General features: G+C 42.9%; 1 protein-coding gene across 1 annotated transcript in view; it reads right to left on the reverse strand.

The window, feature by feature from the left end:
* Window positions 1–264: 264 nt before the first annotated feature.
* PIWIL4 (piwi like RNA-mediated gene silencing 4) overlaps window positions 265–27,616 on the reverse strand; it is a 42,800-nt gene continuing 15,448 nt past the window's right edge. Inside the window, exons 7-21 of the mRNA XM_070942900.1 lie at window positions 26,413–26,493; window positions 25,829–26,026; window positions 23,568–23,679; window positions 21,795–21,918; window positions 18,695–18,812; window positions 16,234–16,345; window positions 15,814–15,998; window positions 13,833–13,905; window positions 12,908–13,108; window positions 9,723–9,826; window positions 7,848–7,918; window positions 6,813–6,966; window positions 5,688–5,813; window positions 2,790–2,937; window positions 265–626 (exon numbers count right to left, since the gene is read on the reverse strand). Coding sequence (XP_070799001.1) covers window positions 510–626; window positions 2,790–2,937; window positions 5,688–5,813; window positions 6,813–6,966; window positions 7,848–7,918; window positions 9,723–9,826; window positions 12,908–13,108; window positions 13,833–13,905; window positions 15,814–15,998; window positions 16,234–16,345; window positions 18,695–18,812; window positions 21,795–21,918; window positions 23,568–23,679; window positions 25,829–26,026; window positions 26,413–26,493 — 1,924 coding nt within the window. The 3' untranslated portion in view covers window positions 265–509. The remainder of the gene's footprint in view (window positions 627–2,789; window positions 2,938–5,687; window positions 5,814–6,812; window positions 6,967–7,847; window positions 7,919–9,722; window positions 9,827–12,907; window positions 13,109–13,832; window positions 13,906–15,813; window positions 15,999–16,233; window positions 16,346–18,694; window positions 18,813–21,794; window positions 21,919–23,567; window positions 23,680–25,828; window positions 26,027–26,412; window positions 26,494–27,616) is intronic.

Here is a 27,616-nt window from a genome sequence, read left to right on the forward strand (position 1 = left end):
TTTTTTAAAAAAAAAAAAAAACCACTGTACTACCCAAAGCCCAATGCATCTGGAAAGTACCTACCTCAGGAAGATTGTTCTATATGCAATGTGAGAAATCAAATAAAATATTAACATTAATAATAAATATATGCCCAAGCACCCTTCAGCCAACAACAATAATCTAGGATTTAAGGCATGCTTTATTACAAACGTTTTAGTAACACAAATAAGGAAATTACAAAATATTTCTAAAATATTTCCATCTAAAAGAGAGTTGCACAGTCTTAAATACTCAGTTACAAGAATAAACAACACCTTGAAAGAAGGGGAGGTTTTCACACAAAGAATTGTCATTTAAAACATACAACAAACCAGCATGTTTTTTAAAATCCAAGGTTACAGATGTGGAGGCCAGGAAATGCCGCCCCTTCTCTTCCTGGAACTGAAGCAGCCACAGAAAAAGGGAAGACGGTGCTTTCCTTTAGAATCCAAACTCTTCCTCCCTGCCGTTCCTTCTCTTAGCATCTTCACAAATAGAAAAGCTTGTTTGCCAGTTCCAGGCTTGGCTCTCCGTGGATGCTCTGGCTGACCAAAAATGTCAGTTTGTTGGCATATTGACAAGGCGCTGGCACTCTGATTAACCCCTAGGAAGCAAGGGAAAAGAATGAATGGCGATGCCACTAACTTGTACTGCCACCTATGGCCAAAAGCGGTAAGATGTTTCTGGAATATTGTAAAAAATAGCAATAGCACTTAGACTTAAATACCGCTTCATAGTGCTTCACAGCCTCTCTAAGCGGTTTACAGAGTCAGCTTCTTGCCCCCAACAATCTGGGTCCTCATTTTACCCACCTCGGAAGGATGGAAGGCTGAGTCAACCTTGAGCCTGGTGGGATTTGAACTGCCAAATTGCAGGCAGCCGGCAGGCAGCACAAGTAGCCTGCAGTACTGCACTTTAACCACTGCGCCACTGAGGCGCTAAAAACAAGAGTGCCTAAAAACACCCTCCAGTCAAAGATATTCAGCAGTCTACTAGTTCCAGACAGAGATTGCAAGTAGAAGGTGGGTCTCATCTCGGACTGGCCATTTTCCAGTTGAAAACCCAGAGGAAGGCGCGACTGTATTTTTCAAGCTTTAGAATATTTCGCACTTCTCTGTCCTGGAAAGGGTTATTTCTAGCAAGCATTTCAACTGGTGGAGTAGCACCAGCTACCCTTCAATCCACTGTTCAGTGGGAGTTTAGAGCATGCAATTCCCTTAAACAACCTGCCAGCCTGGCTGCTTTCCTGAAGTACCTCATTCTGAGAGGCTCTACCAGAACAGGCAGCTTTGTAAGCCAGGGCAAATAGGCAAATCCAAGGAGCAACGACCTTGGACCAGGGGTGCTATTCAGCAGGTTCTGACAGGTTCTGGAGAACCTGTAGCAGAAATTTTGAGCAGTTCGGAGAACCGGCACATATCATCTCTGGCTGGCCCCAGAGTGTGGTGGGAATGGAGATTTTACAATATCCTTCCCCCAGGAGTGGGGAGGGAATGGGAATTTTGTAGTATCCTCTCCCGGGAGTGGGGTGGGAATGGAGATTTTGCAGTATCCTCCCCTGGGAGTGGGGTGGGAATGGAGATTTTGCAATATCCTTCCCCCAGGAGTGGGGAGGGAATGGGGATTTTGCAGTATCCTTCCCCTGGAGTGGGGTGGGAATGGAGATTTTGCAGTATCCTTCCCCCAGGAGTGGGGAGGGAATGGGGATTTTGCAGTATCCTTCCCCTGGAGTGGGGTGGGAATGGATATTTTGCAGTACCCTCCCCCGGGAGTGGGGTGGGAATGGAGATTTTGCAATATCCTTCCCCCAGGAGTGGGGAGGGAATGGGGATTTTGCAGTATCCTTCCCCTGGAGTGGGGTGGGAATGGAGATTTTGCAGTATCCTTCCCCCAGGAGTGGGGAGGGAATGGGGATTTTGCAGTATCCTTCCCCTGGAGTGGGGTGGGAATGGATATTTTGCAGTACCCTCCCCCGGGAGTGGGGTGGGAATGGAGATTTTGCAATATCCTTCCCCCAGGAGTGGGGAAGGAATGGGGATTTTGCAGTATCCTTCCCCTGGAGTGGGATGGGAATGGAGATTTTGCAGTATCCTTCCCCCTGGAGTGGGGTGGGAATGGAGATTTTGCAGTATCCTTCCCCTAGAGTGGGGTGGGAATGGATTTTGCAGTATCCTTCCCCCTGCCATGCCCACCAAGCCATGCCCAAAAAACTGGTAGTAAAAAAAATTGAATTCCACCACTGCCTTGGACCATGGACAAAATCCAAGGACCAAGGGCCAGTGGAATGCCTTGCCTTCAGAAATTGTGGGTGCCCCATTGCTGGAGGCTTTTAACTGGACAGCCACTTGTCTGAAATGGTATAGGGTCTCTTGCTCGAGCAGGGGGTTGAACTAGAAGACCTCCAAGGTCCCTTCCAACTCTTTCATTCTATGTTCCTCAAAACGATGTCTTATGTGACCAGCTGCTTAGCTGGCTGAAGGGTGAATGGTGATGCTACCACATCTGAATGGATGCCAAGGGAAATGGTGGAATCAGGAAGGCCAATGAGGTCGTCTCTCTCACTCCAGAGACTTTGGGCTACAACTTCCAGCATTCTCAGTGAGCAAGCTTTTGTTGTGGCTCCGTTACCTGAGCCGTTACCTGAGCTGGCTGGGTGACTGGGAGTTGAAATCTACCACATCTGGAAGATGCAATCTAGATTATTTCCTTCCTAACTTCATCAGGAGACGGGAAGGACTGTCTCTAGGTTGACGGAAATGCTACTTACAGGCCAATTGTAGTAGAGGTGACACATCTTGAAAGTGAGGCGCTGCATATGGTCTGGTTTTAACCGGTTGTCATCATAAATCACGTTATAGTACGTGGGATTGACAGTCCCTTGGCGGGCAAGTTGGCTAATCAAGAAAAAGTCATACCTGTTGGACAAAGGTAGAATTAGTCCTGGGAAAAATGTCGTGGGGCATGAACTGATTAACAGCAACAATCAAGGCAACAATTCATTGAGAGAAGGATTTCTTATGATTTCTATCCTGCCTTCCTAATCATTAAATTAACTCTAATGTTAATTGGAGATTAACTGCAACTAAAGTAAAAACACAAGAAATGTTTTGAAAACATAAAAAATTAATTTGTTAAGTCATTAGCAGGGGTGCTATTCAGCAGGTTCTGACAGGTTCTGGAGAACCGGTAGCGGAAATTTTGAATAGTTTGGAGAACTGGCAAATACCACCTCTGGCTGGCCCCAGAGTGGGGTGGGAATGGAGATTCTGCAATATCCTTCCCCTGGAGTGGGGTGGGAATGGAGATTACTGGTCATTAGTATGTATAACTCAGTGTAAAGGAGCTAGGTTCTATTTATATTATGTATCTATATTAGGATACAAGGTAAAGGCAAAGGTGCTCCTGTCCAGTCATGTCTGACTCTAGGGCACAGTGTTCATCGCCGTTGCTTGGCCAAGGGACTCGGCCTTGTCCAAAGACAATTTCCGTGGTCGTGTGACCAGCATGGCTGTACACTGAAGGTGCACTGAAGGTTGTTAGCTTCCCACCAAAGTGACACCTATTAATCTACTTGCTAAATATCTATGGAGATTCTCAGTCATCCAAGTCATGGTTGTCCCAAAGGTGCTTTTTCAAGAAATAACTGGACCTTTTGGTTTTTCTTTGAAGATGTTTTGCTTCTCATCCAAGAAGCTTCTTGGATGAGAAGCGAAACGTCTTCAAGGGAAAAGAAAAAAAAGAAAAAAAAAATCCAGTTGCCTCTTGAAAAACCACCTTTGGGATAACCATGACCAGCATGACTGAAGAAGCTTCTTGGGATGAAAGCAGGAGTGAAATCTAGCAGGTTCTGGAGAACTGGTAGCGGAAATTTTGAGTAGTTCGGAGAACCGACAAATACCACCTCTGGCTAGCCCCAGAGTGGGGTGGGAATGGAGATATTGCAATATCCTTCCCTTGGAGTGGGGAGGGAATGGAAAGAAAAACAAGAAAGTCCAGTTGCTTCTTGAAAAAACACCTTTGGGACTATTAATCTACTTGCATTTGCATGCTTTTGAACTGCTAGGTGGGCAGGAGTTGGAACAGGCACTCACACCATTGCAGGACACTCGGGTCTCAAACCCTGGCTGTCAGCTTTCCAGCTTTCAAGCTCAAGTGTCTTTAACCACTGAGCCACTGCATCCCCTTATACCAGGATAAGCAAATATTAATTTAGGAGGATTGATTGCATGTTCTGGATGTACAGCAGTGGCCAAAATTGTGGAAACCTTTTGGGAAAAATGTATTTTCTAAAACTAGCTAATAACATCACTTTTTTTTGGAGTAGTACCATAAAATTATATATCAATGGAAAGATAATTTAATCAAGAATGTAATGCAATAACTTTTATGAAGGATTCGCTATTAGAATAACAGTTACAGGATAAAGACGAAAAGTGAAACACATAGAAAAAAAACAAAATATACAAAAATTATCACCATAGAAAAAACGAGATATACAAAAATTATCACATCAGTTAATAGTTGGGTAACTTTTAGCATGAATTATGGCCTTACAACGTCTTCCCATGGAATGAACCAAGTCTTTTAGTTCTGCAGCTGTTATAATGTGAAACCAAGATTTAAATCTATTAACTGGATTTTATTACTGGGTCACTTCTGACAAGTTTCTTTAATTGGCTCCATAGATTTTCAATTGGGCTAAGGTCTGGGCTGTTCCCGGGCCATTCCTGAGGTGGAATATGATTATCTTGAAATTCCAAAAAAAGTGGTGTTATTGTTGTGGCTCCGTTGCCTGAGCCTGGGCTATTGACAGATGCAGACTCTGAGAGTGAGGAAGAGGAGTTGGCAAGGCCTCCCTCTCCAGGACCCTCCTCTCTGGCAATGCCTCCGGAGGACACTGAAGGCCAAAAGATAGGCTCAGAGCCAAGCACGTCCCCGCAGCCACAGGTGGACAGTGACGAAGGAGATAAGTACTGGCTGGACCCTCTCCAGAGGCACAGGGAGAAGCGTGCGCAGCAGAGGGGAAGGTGTGCCAGAGATTAGCTGAGTCACTGGACCACACCCCACAGGGTATAAATGTGGGTGTGGTGGCCGGTTCAGTTTGTGACGAGCAAAAACTAGAACTAATCCATGATCTCTGCGTTACTGGACTTTGCCTGCTTTATCAGACTGCATTTGGATTAATCCTTGTATTGTTGAAAACTCTGCCTGTTTTATCAGAATGCTGGCAGGCTAATCTTTGTTTTGTGTGAGTAAAGTCTGAATTGGCAGCTAGCCACTGGGTTGCTGCCAGCTTTATTTTCAAAGAATTTTGTTGTGTGGCTTATTAACTCCGGGCCGTCTGTGGGGGTGCGTGAGTGGAACGGGACAGAACAGTTATTAGCCATCAAACCTCAAAAAGACACTTTCCCCAAAAGGTTTCCACAATTTTGGCTACTACTATATACAAAGCAGTGCTTCACACACTTATATTCTTTTTTTTAAATCTTCTAACATCTCAAAATAATCAAAATTTCAGCCCAACCAACTATAGCGTCATATCACCAACCACACTCCTATGTAAAAATAAAAAATAAAAAATACGCCTCCTCCAACTGTAAAAGGTTTCTTTATCATTGTGATATATAGACCTAAGAAGGTATATATTGTGACAATGTATACTTGCCAGTTTGGTTGGGTGGCTTCTGAATCAATAACAGTTCCAACAAGAGGATTCCTTAGGCCCCCGTTAGACTCAACGAAGAAGCGAGAGAGGCATTTCTTTTTCACAATGATCAATGACATCTTGGGTCTTCCGGTATTAAAAGTAAAAAGAGAAGAAATACAATGAAAAAGCAGTGCATTTCTTGATTAATCACTCATTATTTCCACTGTGAAATGGAAGAATTTTTTTTTGTCTTTTAACAACCCATAATCCCTTGCGGAGTGGAGTCTCGGCAACTGACTGGAGCTGAGTGTTTACTGGCTGGATGCCCTTCCTGTCACCAATGCAGAGTTCACAGCTGATATTTACTCATTGTGCCCAGAGAGAGAAACAGTGGTGAAATTCAATTTTTTTTACTACCGGTTCTGTAGGAGTGCCTTGGTGGGTATGGTGTGGCTTGGTGGGCGGAGCAGGGGAAGGATACTGCAAAATCTCTATTCCCACCCCACTCCAGGGGAAGGATACTGCAAAATCTCCATTCCCACACCACTCTGGGGCCAGCCAGAGGTGGGATTTGCCAGTTCTCCGAACCACTTAAAATTTCTGCTACTGATTCTCCAGAACCTGTCAGAACCTGCTGAATTTCACCCCTGGAGAGAAATATCTGCCGCTACCTAGGATCAAACTCACAGCCTCCTGATTATGAGGCGAGAGCTCCACCTCTAGGCCACTGCACCACTCTGTGAAATGAAAGATGCTGCAGATAAAATCTGGCTCCCAACAACTGTTATTATTTCATAGTATTTTATTCAGGGATGATGGCTAAAGTTTTCATATTCCCAGAGAAGAAACAAATGCAAACATGATGCCCAGTCTCCTGCCTATACGTACTGAACAGAAATACCAGCACCCAATTTTTCCTCCTTTCTCTGCATGAATCCCTCTGTTTGCAAAAAGGGACTTGTTAAAATCAAGATAGTACAAATATAGCACTGACGAGGTGTAATCTAAAAAGAGAGAGAATTCATTCAGAACAGGGAAGGAGTTTGGAGAGTGAGCTGTTTGCATGAGGACGGAGCAGCATGGGGAAAATTGACTATGTGACATATTCTATCACCAACCTGGTGCAAGATAAGAAATATTTACCTGCACCCCCCACCGCATTCATCAAGGACACTTAGTAACTGTGGGACTTCATAATCCATCACCATCTTCAACTGCCCATCTCCTACGCCATCCCGGTATATGATTATGCGTGCAGGTGGATGCCCATTACACTTCTGCCAACTGTTTATAGCATCTGTAGAATTGCAAGAAGGAGAAATAAAAAAAAAACGGTTTCGGGTAACTGATGGAGGGAAGGGAACCAGCTGCAAGGTATACCTTATTATTACAGGGGAGTTAACTTTCAGGAGCAGCTTCTAGATAAATGAACGCAGCGCAAAAGGTATTACAGCTGTCCACATTTTAAAAAAAAACTTGCCACTTGCTTGAAGAAGTTATATTACTATGCTGAATACAGCTGGGGGCAATATTAGATTATTTCTCTGGTATCATCTTTACTGGAAAATGATCCGGCATTGCCCCCCACAACTGCCAGTTGATATACAGGCAGTCCTTGGCTTAGAATCACGTAAGTCTGAGACCAGATTTTCGGGTGCTAAGCAAAATGGTTGTTAAGTGAGTCGTGCCCAATTTTACGGCCTTTTCCCCATCTTTGTTAAATGAACAATGTGCAGTTAAGTGACTCACATATTAAGCCAGAGATCTTCAAACTTGGCAGCTTTAAGACTTGCGGACTTCAACTCCCACAATTCTCCAGCCAGCTGGCTGGAGAATTGTGGGAGTTGAAGTCCGCAAGTCTTAAAGCTGTCAAGTTTGGGAATCCCTGTATTAAGTGAATCTAGTTCCCTCTCCATTGACCTTGTTTGTTGGAAGTCGGCTGGGAAAGTCACAAATGACAATCAAATGAGCCTGGGACGCAACAATTGTTGTATATAATGCAAGTTGCCAAGCGGCCGAATTTTGAGCGTGTGATGGGTTGCTATGGGGGTAAGGTGTATGTCACTTTTTTTCCAGGGCCGAAGTAACTTTGAATAGTCACTGAACAAATACTTGTAAATTGGAGATTAACTCTAAGTGCAAGGCGTATTTCACACCCTTTATATGCTACTCTTTTACCTTCCATGCAGATCCTTAAACAATCTGCCATGCTGGTTCCTGCAGACTGCATAATGCAACGCGAATACCACCTGCACGCAAGAGAATGTCAGTTAGTTACAAAGCTCTCAGCATAGTTAAAAGAATAACGCAGGCCCAGGAATGGGGAACTTCTCTTCCAGATGTTACTGAACTATTGAGGAGTGCAGTGGCTCATGAGGTTAGGATGCAGGAGTGAGCCACAGTAGCGCAGTGGTTAGTACGGTACTGCAGGCTACTTCTGCTGCCTGCAGTAGTTTGGGTCTCACTGGCTCAAGGTTGACTCAGCCTTCCATCCTTCTGAGGTGGGTAAAATGAGGACCCAGATTGTTGGGGAAAATATACTGACTCTGTAAACCACTTAGAGAGGACTGTAAGGCACTGTAAAGCGGTGTCTAAGTGCTATTGCTATTGACAATCAGCAGCTTTGTGTTCGAGACCCGATCACTGCCACAGGACGGGTTGAGCTCCGTCACACAGTCCAGCTCCCATTGACCCAGCAGTTTAAAAATGGGAGACTGCTAATGGATAGATGAGTACCACTTCTGTAGGCAACTTAACAGGAGCCCCCAACTGGGCATCCATCGGGCAATGGTGATGTCACCGTTCAATCCTTTCAACCCAAAAGCACTTCAGTGCTCCGGACATGAATGTTGTAGTACTGAACTATGACTTCCTGCACCCTCCTTAATATTATGGGAAATGGCAAGGGAATGCTGAGAGCTATTCTTCAGCAACATTTGTAGTGCTACCACCTCCTCATCTACTTTTATTTATTTGATTTTTATTCCACTTTTATTATCTTGTAAGTAACTCCAGGAGGTAAACATACATTATACTCAGTGGTGAAATCTGAACCGGCTTGCCACCAGTTCGCTGGGTGCAAACACACGCTGTGCACGCATGCATAGTACACACCAAATGCACGCTTCCCACAAAAAAAGGAGGCTTGGGAAGGTAAGTAGAACAGCGAGGGGGGGAAACAGCTGTGCTGTGCTATTTAGATTCACTAGAAAGTAGGATTTCCTACTTTCTAGCGATTTTAAATCGTGCGGCACAGCTGTTCGTCAGAAATACCAGTTCGGAGGAAACTGTAGCTTTTTTTTACTACCGGTTCACCTGAACCTGTGCGAACTGGTAGCATTTCACCACTGATTATACTACTTTCTCCTGTTTTTCCTACAACAAGAGCCCTGTGAGGTGGGTTACGATGAAAGAAAATGTGTCTAGCCCAAAGACATCCCAGTTGGCTCTCATGCCTAAAGTGGGACTAGAACTCACACTCTCCTGGTTTCTAAGCCAGCACCTTAACCACTACAGATAGTCCTTGACTTACAGCCATTCCTTTAGTGACCATTCAAAGTTACAATGGTGCCGGAAAAAGTGCCTTACGATTGGGTTTCACACTTATGGCTATTGTAGCAACCCCATGGTCACATAATCAAAATTCAGGTGATTGACATGTTTTAATTACAGTTGCACTGTCCAAAGTCAATGGGGGGGGGGCAGATTTGCTTATCAACTGCACAATCCACTTAACAACTGCAGTGATTCATTTAACAGCCGGGACAATAAAAGTCACAAAATGAGGCAGAACTCACTTGACGGCCTTCTGGCTTAGCAACAGAAATTTTGGTTGTAAACCATGGTCATTAAGTTGAGGACCACCTGTATATCCTACTGTTAAAAAGCAGTTACAAATGGGGGGGGGTTTGCAGGTAATGAGACATGCTAAATAGGCAGGAAATTCTCATTAACAGAGTACCAGACGATGATGTGAAAATGACTAGTTTGCATTACCTCAGCATGGAGCTGCCATGGCAACACCTGAAACTTAATGGAAATAAAGAATCTTACTTAGTTATTGAGGCATTCAGGCTGGCCACAAATCCAACAACTGAATTTCCTTTGGTCAGGGTGTCTTTGTTGACATCAATGCCGACGACCATGAAGGAGGTCAACTGTCAAATAAATAAATGACTGAATTAGAGGATAAAACAAAACCTGATGTTTCTATGGAGATTTAACACGATCGATGTCCCAGACCCAGTCATGAGGCAAGAACTCTTGGGTTACAGGTAGCCTTCCATTTCCGATGGGTTAACTTAGCGACTGCTCAGAGTTATGACCGATCTGAAAAAGGGAACTTACAACCGGGATTCACAATTCTGATGCTTAGGCCCCTTCTGTGGTCATATGACGGAATTTTGGGCGCTCAGCAGCAAGGCCACATTTACCGCCATTTGCCACGTCCAATGCAGGGGTGAAATCTACTTACCTTCCCTACCGGTTCAGAAGTGCATGCGCGCCCGGACCCTCTGCACATGCGCAGAGGGTAACAAACAGGTTACTTCCTGGTTTTAACGATGACCGGGCAGGCGGGCGGGGCCTCGCGCTGCCATTGCTTCTCCAAATCACCTGCCGCCATCACTACCGGTTCAGCCGAACTGGTCTGAACCGGTAGCATTTCACCCCTGGTCCGGTGGCCACATGACCACATTTTATGATGGTTTTCCTGAAAACAGGCATTTACTTTCAGTTTTTGGCAAAACTACACCCATAGAGAGCCATTGGTTTGCTTAATGGACAGGTTCCATTACGGTTGTATGTTGAGGACTAGCTGTACACAGTTTGGATAGGGAATTCAATGTGGAATCTTTATGGGGCATGAAGGGAAGCTGTCAGCAACAGTCGCACCTTGCCTTAATTTTCCTCCTTCAGTGGTCTGATCAGGGAAGTAACAGAAATCATCCATAAATTTCTATTGATGAGAATTTACAAAATGAAGTGAATTGTAGGATGGAGTATGTTGGAGTAATCTTTGGTCAAAATTCTGCAGAAGTATATTCAAAGTATAGAGTATATTTCTGAAAATGGCATACCTAGGGTATACTTTTGGCTGTAGGTTATAGTTTTGCTTTAAAAAAAGCACCTGAGAAAATTACATTTTAAAGGTCCCATCAAGAACACTTACTGTATATAAAAAAAACATTGGAGAAAAGTATATAAAAAACTAAAAGTGTTACTAAAAGTATTTATGTTAGAGACTAAAGCACTGGAAAAGCCATCCAGTGTATAAAAACTATAGATTTTAGATTAGGGCGAAGTCATAAAAATAAAGATTTTTAAATTGAGGCTTTAAAAAGAGCCAGTAATGTCTTTAAAAACATGCCTGACAGAATTAGAAGACTCTCCTAATAAATTAGATAGCGAAATATAAGCTGCAGATATAGGTGCTCCTCCACTTACGACCACAATTGAGCCCAACATTTCTGTTGCTAAGGGAGACAGGTGTAAAGTGAATTTCACCTCATTTTACCATCTTTCTTGCCACAGTTGTTAAGTGAATCACTGCAGCTGTTAAAGTTAGTAACATGCTTGTTAAGTGAATCCGGCTTCCCCATTGACTTTGTTCGTCAGAAGTTTGCAAAAAAATGATCACATGACCAGAGACACTGCAAACATCATAAACATATGTCAGTTGCCAAGTGTCCAAATTTTGACCATGTCCGAACTTCGATCATGTGACCATGGGGATGCTGCAGGGGCTGTAAATGTGAAAAAGGGTCATAAGCAGTGGTGGGTTTCAACTGGTGTTACCAACAGTTCACTTCGCGCACGTGTGCCAAACTTGTGCTCTGCACAAACGCATTCCATTTCAGAACAGCTGAGGCATAGCAATCCGCTCTGCCGCGCCTATCAGCTGGGCTAAAAATGAACAAATATAGGTAGGTATAGCGCAGGGACGGGCGGGAGGGCCCAGCTGACAGTCTGTTGTGGCCCGTACGCAGCCTGTGCGGCTGGTGGCTGATTCAGACAGCGAGGAGGCTGGTGTGGTGCAGCGCCAGCAGCCTGTGCAGCTGGCACTTGAGTCGGACAATGAGAAGGCTGGAGAAGATGTGGTGCCAGAGGCGGGGATTCAGCCAGGGCCTTCAGAACCTCCAGAAGCTCCCTTAAGTGACGAGGACGAAGAGGACGAGCCTCTTCTCGATGCACGGGCGCGCAGAGCTGCCAAAAGGCAGGAGTGGCTCCTCAGGAGGAGGTCTCCTCGAGAGTAAGGCTTGGGGCTAATTGGCCACTCCCTTAGCCTATTTAAGGAGGAACGCCAACTGAAGCAATTTGTAGGGAACAACTTCGTTCACTTTCCTTCGTGCCTTGATCTTAGTTCTCTGCAAATTGCTTCTGGGCTTTCTGCCAACCATAGTAAGATTAAGATTATTTATTCTTTGGATTCTTGTAGGCTGTTAAGAAAGTTAATTAACAGCCTTTGTTTGAAAAAAAACCTGTTTAATTTAGTAAACTAAGGTTTATACAGACTTTGTGTGTGCTGCGTTCTTTGGGGTCCGTAGCTGGGGCAGAACAGTGTCGGAGCAAACCAGTTCGCTCTCACCTCACCCTCACCACTACTGGCTCGCCCGAACCAGGGAGAACCAGTAGCAACCCACCACTATTCATAAGTCAGTTTTTTCAGTGCCGTTGTAACTTTGAACAACCACTAAATGAACTGTTGTTAAGTCAAGGACTACCTGTATTGTCATTCCATTTCCTAGATGAAGAATCAATATCACACCTCCACTTCTTGACATTCCCTGCTTGAAAGGAATTATCAGACATTTTCAAGACAACAAATGCCTGACACGCTGTGTAGAATTCTTAGGACAGATTGGATGATTACGAAACAGTTTTACATGTCAAGAGATAGATGGACAGATACACAAACACACATACACCATGTGACTATAGTAGGACGGGACAGATTTCAGACGTCTTTCTTTTCTTTTCACTGAAATCCTGAGCCTGGTGCAAAGGTGCTTTTAAAGCTTGTTGAATGCCTGAGTTCTGTTACATTTTTGACTTTTCCATAATATTCCTCTCCTTTATTTTCAACAGCAAGTGTTAAGAGTGGGAAGGATTTAGTTCCTGCTGTTATCACAAATCATTGTTGATTACTGTAAATCATTTCAGGCTTAGCCAAATATCTTAATCTTAACTTCTGTCAACAATATATAGTCAACATCTAAGTTATAGAAAGAATTACTTACTGGTATTTCAACTGCCCAGAGCTCCCCTCCAAGCTTACAGATGATCTGCATAGCAATTTTTGTAGCCACGCTCATCATCATTCCTTGCTTAGACAATGTACGGACAAGCACACACTGGCTAGGGATAGGCTGGTGAAGACTCAGGAACTTCTTCACAGAATCGTAACAGTCCTTCTTGTTGGAAGACAATACACATAATACCTAGAAACAGAAACAAGATAAGCAGAACCATTCAAGGAGGGAAGACTTATCCCTACCCCTTTGCGTGGATACCTGTTCCCTACAATGCTGTCTTTTCATCCATCATGGCTTCATAAGCTAGGATTCAGATTCAGACTCTGTGGTCACAGCTGAGCCTGTGGATCGTCAACCTCAGGAATCTTTCAAGACATGATTCATCTGAAGAGGCTCATCAACCATAAGCATCTCCTGATTCTTTGGAGCAGTCAGATAATGAGGTGTGACCCTCCCCCCCAAGTCCCAGGTCTTGACATATGCCGTGGCAAGCATAGCATCGTCATTCAATAAGACTCCTCACCGTGCAAACGGTGAGACCTGATTCATTGCAGCCAGCTGTCTGTGAGAGATCTACAGTACGTAGCTGCTTTGGGTTCCGCCTTTGTTGGAAACAGCAGCTCAGTGTTCCAGTTTGTGGCTATTGTTCCTGCTTCTTGTTTGTGACTCTTTGACCAGCTGACTACCCAATTTAGCATTTTGGAACTTCTCGAATTGATATGGCTACTCTCTTGTTTCTTGAACTGTAACTGGCACTTTTCAGAAAAGCTGTCTCTGCTAGGTATTTGAATCACAATCCTGTCTGCTGATATCTGTCTGGATTGGAGTAAATACTTCAGATAATCAGCAGTTATCTTTTTCTCCACTGAATACACTCCAAAAGCAATTTTTATCCATTCTGCATACATACCAGCTGTAGCTCAGGATTCACGTGCTGTTGTAGGACTTTCACAAATGACATAGGGCCCTCTTTTATTGGCACACTGCAGACCAAAATGAGAACATATTAGAAAATATTACCCTTCTGACACCTTCTGACACAGGATGAAGCATATTTGCTAGTACACTATCTGCTTCTCAAAGATATGATACTAAATGTAAATTAAAGTTCATCACTGTCCTATCCATATAGTCAACATCTTTGCAGGTTATTATTAACCTACATTTACTTTCTTGTGAGGAAAACATAATCTATAGCAGTATTTCTCAACCTTGGCAACTCTAAGACATGCTTTTAACTCCCAGAGTTCCTCAGCCAGCATACTGGTTGGGGAATTCTGGGAGTTGAAGTCTACATCTTAAGAGTTGCCAAGGTTGAGAAACACTGGTCTATAGTGATGTAATTTATAGAAACAGATAATGTGCATGGGACCAACTAAAGTGCCATAAATTAAAATACTTTGTTTGTCCAAACTGAATTAGGATTCTCCATTAAGCCTGGTTTTTAAAGCAATGTGATCTTCAGATAAGGATAATTTCACATAAATGACTATTTCATGTCTTCTTTTTATTTTCCCAGGCTTTTTAATAGGCTTGTAATTGTATTTGTTTCTGAAAAGCTGCTGTGCTGCTGCCTAGTTTATGTCATGTTTTATTTATTGATCCAATTTATATGGCCGCCCATCTGAACAAGTAACTCTGAGCAACAAACAGGATTAATATAAAATAAAAACAATCCTAGAACTTCTAAAAATTAAAACACACAGCAGCCAAGGAACAATTTTGTATTTTATTTGATTTCATCTATATGTTTTTATTCAGAATGTATTTTTGGTGTATTCTTTTGTGGACCAAACAGAAAGCTTCAGCTGTGAGGCAAAAAGAGAGGGGTTAAAAGGAGAGAGAGAGTTTACAAGTGAGTAAAACCATTTTCTCATATCTTTTTAAAGTTTAATTTACTCTTGAAATAAGATACTTAAGTCCCTGTTAAGTATACAAATGTCAGTCTAAAGCAGGGGTGTCAAACTCGATTTCATTGCGAGCCGCATCAGGATTGTATTTGACTTTGGGGGCTGGGGGTGGGGCATGGCCAGGGTGGGCATGATGAGCTCGACATCACTCATCAAGGCTCTGTATTCAGTCGTGATGGCTTCATGCAACCCTCTGCCAGTGAAAACCGAGCTTGGCCTCCCCGACCTCCATTTTCGCTGGCACAGGACTGCAGGAGGATGTTATGGCCAAAAACGGAGCCCGGGCAGACCATGCATGGCCTCACTGAGCTCCGTTTTCGCTGGCAGAGGCATCACCTTTGCTGTTTCCAGGGTGGCTCCACGAGCCACATCTAAGTACCCTTTGGGCCAGATCCGGCCTGTGGGCCTTGAGTTTGACACCCCTGGTCTAAAGCATCTGCCTTTGGTGATCAGTCATGAATTTCACTATAGACATAAATTCTAGCTGGAACCAAGATGACTGATCTCCATGTTAACTTTCCTGCCCCAGCAAAGAGGAAGTATCAGAAGGAACCTATGCACGAATGGACTCCCTCAGTTGGTGAAGCTGGTCCAAGCTATGATAGTTATGCAAGATGGTCATTGGGATGCACCAACAGTAAGGGTTTCAATCATGTCGCTGCGACTGCCATCTTGATTTTTATGAGGGTTCTTCTTTCTGCAGACCCTTCATTCGTGGTGTGCCAATGCAGCATGCAGGCTCTTAAGTAATGTGGCCGATTAAATGTGGTGGATGGGTCATCCCGGTATTATGGAACAACAAAGCCAGGCCCCTTTATCCAGTGTACAGCCAAAAGCAAGCAAACAGCCCGTCCTGCTCCTCCTAAAATTTACCAAAAGGCCTATCTTATTTAGAAACCTAGGTTTAAAACGCTTGATAAGTACACATTTAAAAAAGCCAATTAAAATGCCTTAAGGAAAGAAGAATTCAACATAGCTCACATTCTGGGATATTGAATATGAAAATTCATGGGACCTCCTACTCTTCTCAAGCAGTTCAAAAAATTATGGGTCAGATCTGTGTGGTTGTAATTACACAGGACGAGCCATCTCTCCAGACGAGTCTCGCTGATCATCTTCATATTGCGCAAATCCCTGAACCAGTCCCCAGCGTTCACTGGAGAACACTGCAAGGGGGGGGGAGGGGAAGGAACAAAAAAAGCACAAAGACATCAATAACTGAAAAGCAGCTGTCCCAAAAAAGGGGCAGGGGGAAAATGCCATTTCAAAGGCTTTGAAGGAAGTACGTTCTGCAAATAACATTGCATGATGTGGTTGTCTCCCTTGGATGACTCCTCAAGATTCTTCCTCGGAGGTCAGCCCAAGGGTGGATGGCATAGATAACAAGCCCGTGTTACTTACTGTCTCATTCTGCATGAGGAGTTTCTCTGAGGTGATCACACGTCCAGTCAAGGAAGCCTGGCATCCCATCTGCAATCCCCAATTTTCTAATTCTAAGCGAGCGTCTTTATTTCTGAAAGAAAATGGCAACTCTCAAAACCTGACCATTTTCATCTTTAGTGGGATTTATCAGAAGAACACAGCAAGATTTTATTTTAAGACATTCAAGCACTCTATTGGGAATTTAACCAATGGTGGGACTTGAATAACTTAACAACTGGTTCTCTGGCTGGGTAGGCATGGCCAGTTGGTCATGTGACTGGTTGGGTGATGTCACTCATCACACCCAGCCCCGCCTCCTCACCTCAAAGGCAGAAGTAGGATTCAGCTGGTTGGTGCTAATCCCACCACTGGCTGACCCCATTCCTGCCCGTTTTTTGGCCTGGTTTTGGCTATTTTTTGGGCCGTTTTTGGGCCGTTTTCAGGCTGATTTGGTCAAAAAAATGGCCCAAAACAGCCCAGAAAACAAGCTGAAAAACAAGTGGGGGCGGGGCCAGCCAGTGGTGGGATTTGCCAGTTCACCAAACTGCACAGAATCTTAACTACTGGTTTGCCTGAACCGGTGCAAACCAGCAGCAGCCCACCTCTGATTTTAACTCAGGGACACCAAACTTCCCACCAAAGTGGTACCTATTTATCTACTTGCATTTGTATGCTTTCGAACTGCTAGGTTGGCAGGAGCTGGGGTGAGGACGGGAGCTCACCTCATCACATGGCGCTTGATCTCAAACCTGGGCTATCGGCTTTCCAGCCAACAATCTTAACCACTGAGCCACACGCTGCCCTCCATAAGCCCAGAGGACATCTAAATCAGGGCAGGTTTCTTCAAGTGATAAGTAACTGTGGCCCAGTTCTAGTTTATCTTGGAGAAAATGGCAGCTGGAAGAAATCCCAGGATTTACAGAAATTTAGGAACTGTTCATCATAATGACCAGCACAGGTCTGGTTTCATTGTGAACCATGGAAGATTTCAGAGTGACTTTGGGGTAGTCTTTCTTTCAACCCAAACAGCCATACAGGGGAGCTGTTTAGGTAAAAAAAAATAGGAAGGACCCCTACATAATGTATGCCATCTCGAACTTCTAAAGCTCAGTGGCTAAGACACTGAGCTTGTCGATCAGAAAGGTCGGCAGTTCAGTGGTTCAAATCCCTAGTGCCACGTAATGGAGTGAGCTCCCATTACTTGTCCCAGCTTCTGCCAACCTAGCAGTTCGAAAGCATGTAAAAAATGCAAGTAGAAAAATAGGGACCACCTTTGGTGGGAAGGTCACAGTGTTTCATACACCTTTGGCGTTTAGTCATGACCACTGAGATGTCTTCGGACAGCGCTGGCTTTTCAGCTTTGTAACGGAGATGAGCACTGCTCCCTAGAGTTAGGAACGACTAGCACATATGTGTGAGGGGAACCTTTACCTTTGTATATGTAATCAATAACATTAAACAAAGAAATAATAAGCATAAGACATTTCTGGAGAGTATTTTTCAGTACCGAAGGAATTCCTCTGAAACTATTCATTTGTATTTCAGACTATAGCCCTTGTTTCTGAAAACTGATGATACTTTAACTCCATCTAGTGGTTAAAAACGAAGGAGCCAATCTGTATATATTGAGTGAACTGAAGCTTGAATTCAGTGAGACTTCGCAGGAGACATGAATGATTTTGCTCCATCGTAAGTGCAATTATCGAGGTTGAGTGCTGATTTTTTTTAAAACCTCAAATCAATTGTCATGTTATGTCAATCCAAGCAGGACATAACCATGATTATTTCCTGAAACAAGACATGTTACCTGTTCTTATACTTATTTAAAATACTTCTCAACCGTTTTCCCCATCTGGATCCCTTCCAGGACCATAAGCAGCAAATGAGAGGCTACAGTAGGCCTTGGAAAGTGAGTCATACTGTTCTGTAAATCAGTAATGGATCAAATTTATCACTGCCCAGGGGTCATTCTGATAGATATGCAAACTGCAATCAGGATGGAGACACCTTGTTTTATATCTTGATGCCTCCTCTTAAATATCCAATTACCTTAATACAGGGGTGTCAAACTCATTTTCATTGAGGGCTGAATCAGGGTTGTCTTTGATCTTGGGGGGCAGGGGGGCATGGCCAGCTCGACATCACTCCTGTCAGGGGCACCTATGGTGGCCCAAGCCCTCTGCCAGTGAAAACGGAGCTCGGGATTGCTGCATTTTCGCTAGCAGAAGCACCGCAGGCCAGTCCTTCGCTGTTTCCAGGGTTTCTCTTGCAGGCCAGATCTAAGCACCCCGCAGGCTGGATTTTGGTCCTTGAGTTTGACACCCCTACCTTAATATAATGAGCAAACGACAAAATATGGGATATATAAACTTAGGAATTCATGGAGTGTGCTCATTATGGTCAGAAGTTGTGACACCAACCGATCTTGCTAGAACAATACCTCTGAATGTTGTCAGCAAGCCTAGTTAGCCGTTGATGTCTCTGTTGTGGGGGCAAGTGAGTGTGTTGAGCGAGATCTCTCATCAAGCGAAAGTCTGAAGTTGCATTTCTGCTAAGCCCTAATGTAAAAAAAAAAAAGAGGGGGCGAGGATATTTTACTAAACCAGTATGCGGCACACAGGATCAAAAGAATGGTGAAAACCAAGAATCAGAGATACGATGTCATTACAGCCCAAACCAGAGTTCTTCCCAGTTCAAGCTTAGCTTTCAATATCTACTTTTGTAACTTCCCAGCCGGAGTGTCTATGGAGAATCTCAATCATCCAGGTCATGGTTGTCCCAAAGGTGCTTTTTTTTCCAAGAGGCAACTGGACTTTCTGGGTTTTCTTTGAAGACGTTTCGCTTCTCATCCAAAAAGCTTCTTCAGCTCTGACTCCATTCCCCACCATCCAGTCGGAGCTGAAGAAGCTTCTTGGATGAGAAGCGAAATGTCTTCAAAGGAAAACCAGACAGTCCAGTTGCCTCTTGAAAAAAAGCACCTTGCTTTTTCTCCCAGCCAGAGGATGTAAGAAGATACAGGTGAAGCCCAACTCCTGATGCCGATCCAAAAATGCTTTGCTACAGCCTTCCTTCAGTCTGGTCTGGAATTTAATGGGGGGGGGAGAGGTTTCTCCTATACAAGTGTTAACCAGGTCTGGTTTTTAAAATCAGGTCGATGTTGTAACATAGCTGGGATCTTCTCCCTTCATCTGAGAGCTCAGACCCAGATGACTCCTCCATAGCATCTTCAAACATGAAGTTGGGCTCTTAATTCTAAAGTCACAGCAAGCACTTGTCCCCTTAGCAAATCCCTGACTCTTCAAAGCCCTTTTGAGGTCTTGCATGGTCATAGGAAGATGCTAGAACAACAGCTCTCCTGATCAGAGGTCTAATATCGCTTGTAAGTCACCTGCAGGGAACTCTCCAGGGTCCTGATCCTGCTGGGGATCAGGAACAATATTTGTCATTTGGGGTTGAAGCTGATAATGTTACCTAGTTTGGATAATAAAACTTCTGCAAGAAAACAACCAAGCTTGTAGTGATGCTGTTTGATATAATCTTCTACTAAATTGTTTAAGAGAAATATTCAGGTTATTGTGGAGTAACTGTATTTAAAACCTGCTTGCTCCCCCAGTATTCTGATTTGTAGTAGTCTAGTGCTCTGTCTAAACAGAAGACATTTGTTATATAATTTTGCCACTACATCCATCATATTAATAGGTCTTCAGCTGCTGGATTTAAGTCTTTTCTGAAGAGGGGAATAACAATACTGGTATAGATAGGCCTTGATTTATGACTGTAATTGAGCCTGGAATTATGGTCATAAGTCATTGCAGTCATTAAGCAGGTGACCACATGACCGGTTCTGGTTTTACAACCTCTTTTGTTAAACAAATTGATTTTACTTAATGGGAGCTTTTAGCCAGAAACCAGAATTTAAATGCCTGAAACTGGCAAAACACATCAAAAATCATGATCAAAAGTAAGGTTCTACATTTAGACAAGAAAAACAAAATGCACAGGTACCGTATATGTGGCACCTTGCTCAATAGTGGTAACTGTGAGAGGGATCTTGGAGTCCTAGTGGAGAATCACTTAAATATGAGCCAGCAGTGTGCGGCAGCTGCCAAAAAAGCCAACACAGTTCTGGGCTGCATAAACAGAGGGATAGAATCAAGATCATGTGAAGTGTTAATACCACTTTATAATGCCTTGGTAAGGCCACACTTGGAATACTGCATCCAGTTTTGGTCGCCACGATGTAAAAAAGATGTGCAGACTCTAGAAAAAGTGCAGAGAAGAGCAACAAAGATGATTACAGGACTGGAGGCTAAAACATATAAAGAACAGTTGCTGGAATTGGGTATGTCTAGTTTAATGAAAAGAAAGACTACGGGTGACACGATGGCAGTGTTCTGATATCTCAGGGACTGCCACAAAGAAGAGGGAGTCAAGCTATTCTCCAAAGCACCTGAGGACAGGACAAGAAACAATGGCTGGAAACTAATCAAGGAGAGAAGCAACTTAGAACTAAGGAGAAATTTCCTGAGTTAGAACAATTAACCAGTGGAACAACTTGCCTCCAGAAGTTGTGAATACTGGAAGTTTTTAAGAAGAGATTGGATAACCATTTGTCTGAAGTGGTATAGGGCCGTGATGGCGAACCTATGGCAACCCACAGGTGGCACGCGGAGCCGTATCTGTGGGCACACGAGCATTGCCCTAGTTAAGCTCCAACACGCATGCGTGCGCTGGCCATCTGATTTTCAGCCCTTCCGGGCCCACCGGACGTCAGGAAACGGGCTATTTCCAGTCTCCAGAGGGCCTCCGGGGCGGTTGGAAAGGCAGTTTTTGCCCTCCCCAGGCTCCTAGAAAGCCTCTGGAGCCTGTGAAGGGTGAAAAACGGGCCCACTGTTCCATCACTTGCCAAAAGCTGGGGGAGCGGGGGGGTCATGCACGCATGTGTGGGGTGCATTGAATTATGGGTGTGGGCACGCCTGCCCGCAAATCCCTCACGCTCCCCCCATTTTTGGCATGCAACAGCAAAAAGGTTAGCCGTCACTGGTATAGGGTTTCCTGCCTAAGCAGAGGGTTGGACTGTTATTCTGTTCTGTTCTGTTCTGTTCTATTCTATGATCAGATGACTGTGAGACATTGCAATCAGCCAGAAAGATAAGCCGGTTGCCAAGCAACCAAAATGTGATCTTGTGCTCTTTTGTCTATTTTCTCATGGATGAAGGCAAATATACATGCCCCAGGATAATGTTGCAAGATCAAATCTGGGTCAGTCACCGACACAGATTGGATCTTGTCTATATTCAAATTTTCATTTGACCAGAAACTTCATCTCTTAATTTCTGAATACTGCAGAATTGGCTAAATAGAAAGAATATAATTCTTTATTGGCCAAGTTTGGTCATACTTGGACATACAAGGAATTTGTCTCCAGTGCATAAAGTCTCAGTGTACATACAAGCAATAAGTGATTAAATCATGATCATAGTCATCATTAATAAAGACAAGGTCACAATGTTTGGATGAGCCCAATTACATCGATTTACCTGTCATGTAGCAAAGTTCTGGGATGAGATGCACCACACGGGGCTCAGCAGAACGGCTGCCTCTATTCTTCAATTGGCTAACAAGCATTGGTTGATTCAGATCACTCAAGATAACATCGTATTGCTGTTCACGGAAATATGAGGTCAGAAGAAAGCAAGTCAGCTCCATTCAAAACCCCTAGTGCTAGAGTTCAGCGTTCATCAACCTTCGCAACTTTTAAGATGTCTGAATTTCAATTCCCAGAATTCCCCATCCAGCATGCTGATCAGAGGTTTAATACTAGCATGCTGGTTGGGGAATTTTGGGAATTGAAATCCAGACATTTTCCACTGTTAACAGAACATGTTGTTGTCCTAAATACTTAATATGTTTCCTAAATATTTAATATATTGACTTAACTTGTTTTCTCCTATATTTTTACAGCTATTTTTCTAGGTTTTTCTAGGTTTGTGCAATATTCAAGATCCGAACACATAAGGTTGCTTTAAAATGCGTAAGAGAACTCACAAATTACCTGCCTACTACCTTTAAAGAAACTGTCGTTAAATTATCTTTAAATTATCCTGTGATAATCTGACTGGACCATAGCAATTAACTAATTCTAACAAAATAATGAATCGTTAAAAGATTTGAAAAAAAGTTGCTAGGAATTCTGAATACAGGTAGTTCTTGACTTACAACAGTTCATTTAGCAACCGTGCAAAGTTACAACGGCCCTGAAAAATGTGACTTGTGACCGTCTTTCACAGTTATGACCTTTGCAGCATCCCCATGATCACGTGATGGTTGCCGTGTCCTGAGGGCATGTGACCCCCTTTTGTGACCTACTGACAAGCAAAGTTGACAGGGAAGCCAGATTCACTTAACAACTCTGTTACTAATTTATCAATGGCAATGACTCACTTAACAACTGTGGCAAGAAAAGTCGTAAAATGGGGCAAAACTCCCCATTAACAAATGTCTCACTTGACAACAGAATTTTGGGGCTCAATTGGGCTCCTAAGACGAACGCTACCTGTAAACTGTTTCCATTTACGTTCAAAGCAATGCATAACCCAGTATTTTCTGGATCTGGCATTTTATCCACCTATCAAGTCCTTCCCAAGATCCTGAAACAGGCAGATGTATTAAAGGTTTAATGTGATTATTCTATTTAGCCAAGGCACCCGAAGAGGTTTTGTCAATCTGCCATCCTTCAGATCTGTTGGATTAGAACTGTAATGTGACCAGTTTGGGAATGCTAGAAATCAATACAGTTAAGGGTACCCATATTTATATGTACTACGCCGCCTTCGGTATGACCTAAGCATAGCTCATAAAATCATCTGCTACAATGTCCTACCTGTCAATGGCTACTTCAGCTTCAACCACAACAATACACGAGCACACAATAGATACAAACTTAAAGTGAAGCACTCCAAACTCAATTGCAGAAAATATGACTTCAGCAACAGAGTGGTCAATGCCTGGAATGCACTACCTGACTCTGTGGTTTCATCCCCAAACCCCCCAAATTTTAACCTTAGACTGGCTACTGTTGACCTCACCCCATTCTTAACAGGTCTGTAAGGGGCATTCTTAAGAGGTCTGTGCCTACCGTCCCAGTCCTAATGTTCCCTTTAGTTGTATTCATTTTATGTATTCAATTCATGCTTATACTTATATATATTATCTAATACGTACTCGACAAAATAAATAAATAAATAAAAAAAAGAAATAAATTTGCAAACATTGGAGCAGAGTCTTCATGCAATATCCAGATTCTCGATTACCTGTTTGTAATAATCCTCATAAGAGATCTGAGTGCCATCACGTTTCTGGAATGTATCTGTTGGTTTTATAGACCACTCAATATCATCAATACGATATGTTTTGTTGTTGTACCTGAAATACCAAGTTAAAAAAAAAAAACTAAATAATCTAGATATTCTATGTATTGTCTAATGGGCCCTGAGGTAATTCTTTCTTCTACACACCCACAAAAACCAAATGAATGGTAGCTCATTAAATATAATAAAATATAGGAGTGTAGGCAAAATTCCTGTTCTCTTGTGAAAAAAATACCATATTTTTTGACACTCAGCCTCGCAAATAGGAGTGACCAGATCCCATACTGAGGAGTGTCTGAGCAGCGAGGTGGAAAAAAATAGGGAAAAAAAATTCTGACTACCAGGTATTCATCTGCCTAGCATCCTTAGCCTGGTCAGCTTCAGCACATTAGTTCACTGATTTTGCTCGCACGCGCCTGGCTGGAAGAGCAGCCGCTGTTCTGGATAGCCATTTTGGGCACATTGCATTTTCAGGCAGTGATCAGCGGCAATGTGGTTTGGCAATCCCCACAGCCTTGAAGGCCTCTCAAATGGAGCGTTTGGAGGCTGAAAATGTGAGGCGCGGAGCCAAAAACACAAGCCATTGTCGGTGGCAATCTCTGCAGCAAGAAAGAGGATGCACGGAGGCCGAAGGATGGGGGCCAAAGAGTGGGCTGGGCTACATTTGGAGTATAAGACACACCCAAATTTTCAGCCTCTTTTAGGGGGAAAAAAAGTGTGTTTTATACTCCGAAAAATACGGTACATGCTGCCACTTTTCTGGAGAGACAAAAGTATAATTCGGCATGATAACTATTTTATGTGTTGTTAATTTGCTGGTCCAGATTTTTGTTTAAACATATTTTTATTTATTAGTCTTGTCGTATACTTATGAATAAGTTTGGTATATAAAATTTATACAGTTTCCTACTATGAACTATCCTTGCAGATACCAAAACAACATCATAAAAGTATTATTTACATTATGAGGAATTCAACCAGCATTACTTAAACAAAATAAAACCAGCCAGGATTTATTTTTTTCCCCCAATGCTGGAGAAAAACAGTCCTAAATATAGCAAGAAGGAAGAAATAACACCTGCAAGTGAAATTGTAGAAAAACAAATTTGCTTCTTCCCAACATTACTTCTTAGCTTAGAGTGGTCAGTCAAATTTCTGGATCATTTGCAAGCAGGGTGCAATACTTTCCAAACCCAAATGAGGATTGATATACTGTAAGCAGGAGATATACTGTAATAACAATAAGTGGGTTCATGCAAGAAAAGACAATGAGAAAAAATTTGATTTTTGGTCTTAGAGTCTGCATTGAAATACCTTGGTCTAGCTGAAAAAACATAAGATTCTAGTAAAACAAATAAAATGAATGAAATTTGACCAGATTGATATATGACTAAAAGTTGATATAACTGTTGCATATTATATTGTTTATTTGGCAGATGTGTGGAATTATTACATTTTGATTGTTGTTGGATTGGAAAGAATGTCGCTTAAGAGATAATTTTACGACTGAACCAACACATAAGCCAAAGGAAGAAATTAATCAATCAATCTCGCCATCCAATCAAGTGACTTTGGGCAGTAGCCAACAAACTTAAAAACAAAACATACAAATTAATATTATTAATATTTAAAAAAACTTATTAAAAGTACAAAAAAACAGAATAAAAAGAAATTAGGCAAAGAGGAAGTATTAATTACCCAGAAGCCATCTTAGTATGTCCCCAGATTCCTATGTAAGTGGAAGTATTAATTACCCAGAAGCCATCTTAGTATCTTAAAAGAGCCTGAGTGGCGTAGAAGGCTAATGCCTCCTACTAAGGCAGCATTTAACATCCAGCTGCCTGCAATTACTGCGAGTTCAATTCTCACCAGGCTCAAGGTCGACTCAGCCTTCCATCCTTTCTAAGGTGGGTAAAATGAGGACCCGGTTTGTGGGGGCAATAAACTGACTTTGTATAAAATATACAAAAATATGAAGGCTATTGCTTAACGCATTGTAAGCTGCCCTGAGTGTCTGGAGAAGGGCGGCATATAAAATAAAAAAAAAAAAGTATGTCCCCAGATTCCTATGTAAGTGAATTCTAAAATCTAAAATTCTAAAATCTGTAATATAAAACTACAATGGCTGAAGTTAGCAACCTAAGTGAATATGAAGTTACTAATGCTTAAAAAGATGTCATGGTTTCCACCGAGTTAAATTGTACCTGGTAAGAACAATCAACCCCACCAATTGCTTCTCGCAGTTTTCTGGAAAACGTGCCCTCTCTGAATTATTATACAGATCAGTCATGAACTCCAAAACATTTTCACTCCGAAGGACTTTATGGCTCACATCTGCACAGAGCATTACTTTGTTCTCAAAGTGCCCAACAGAAACCGCAAATCCTGGCCAGAGAGTCAGCCTAAAAGGGGAGGGAAAAGACATTTTGAGTTAGTCTATTTACACTAGACTCCAAGCAGCCAGGCAACGAACAGAAGAAAACATGCATACCATACACGTCCAAAGCAATAACAAAAAAAAAAAAGTTAAGGATAGAACATTCTGAAGTAGAAAAGGGGCCTCTCGAAACATTTTGAAGCAACATTTGCTTTAAAAAGAATGCCATGAAACCTAACATCAACGTTAGGCTACGAATAATATATGGATAAAATGGTATCAGTCAGATTAATGGATAACTTTGGGGGGAAAAAACCTCAACAGATAAGGAGCTATTCGTGGATGAAATAACTTAATTTGCCACAGAAATATTTAGGCTGCAAAGATTTCAAGGTGAGCTATCCCACTCACTTGTGTTGAGGGACTTCCACTGGATCAGAGGGACTGTAGAAGTTTCGTCCAATCTGATACATTGACAGCTTTTGTAAAACCCTGGTATTGAATGTAAATATATAAGACTGTATTAGTACACTGCAGCAAACGTATCATTTTCAACACTGATAAATCAAAACATCCACATTTTGCAATCTAATCGATTATTTAAAATAAAATGTTCATCAATGATGCCTCATCAAACTCGCCTGCTACCAGGTTTGGCCCGTAGCCAAACTTTTCAATGATTTGGATGAAGTGATGAATGAAAGCAAGATTCTGTTCTGATAGCCAACTTTCCATAAAAACTTTTGGTGGAGTTGATTTCTTTGTCTGGTCTATCTGATAAGGCTGACTTAAATCCTGCAAGTTTGATCACGCAGTATCTCCTCCCACTTCTTATACTCCTATGAATTAGGGAGGTATCTATGTGACTCTTTTCTGTCTATAACAGACTTAGGATATGTTTTATCTTGGACACTCATGTAATGGAACTTGTACATTGCTGTCAAGGTTATCTTCTTTACTATCTATATAGCAGTGATGGCTAACCTTTTTAGCCTCTCTAGGAGTCTCTGGAGACTGGGGACAGCAAAAAACGTCACTTCCTGTCCAACTGGGAGTTGGGAAATGGGCCGTTTCTGGCCTCCAGAGGGCCTCTGAGGAGGTGGGGAAGGCTGTTTTTGCCCTCCCCAGATGCATAGAGAGGACCTGGAGCCAGGTGAGAAAGAAAAACGAGCCTTTCCCACTCCACCTCCGGAGGCAGGAAACAGCCTGTTTCCCTACTTTTGGTGGGCCCAGAAGGCCCAAAAATCAGCTGGCCGGCGCGCGCATGCATGCCAGAGTTGAGCTGGTGTGCCCACTGATATGGCTACGGGTGCCACCTGTGGCACGTGTGTGATAGGTTCACCATCACGGATATATAGAATAGAATGAGCTGGAAGCAGTGGTGAAATCCTCTGTGGGTTGCCATCGGTTCACTGCCTGCGCATGCACGGTGTGCACCAAACATGTGGTGCGAGCGTGCATGCGCTATGCATGCCAAATGCACACTGCACACACGCACATGCACAGTGCATGCCAAACACACACTGCGCATGCACGCGGAGTACACACCAAACACATGCTACATGAGCGCATCCACAGTGCGCACCAAGCGCATGCTGCACATGGAAAAAGGAGC

Source organism: Pituophis catenifer, unplaced genomic scaffold, assembly GCF_029215685.1.
Source record: "Pituophis catenifer annectens isolate HBS135680 unplaced genomic scaffold, rPitCat1.0.hap2 SCAF_4, whole genome shotgun sequence".
NCBI classification, from domain to species: Eukaryota; Metazoa; Chordata; class Lepidosauria; order Squamata; family Colubridae; genus Pituophis; species Pituophis catenifer.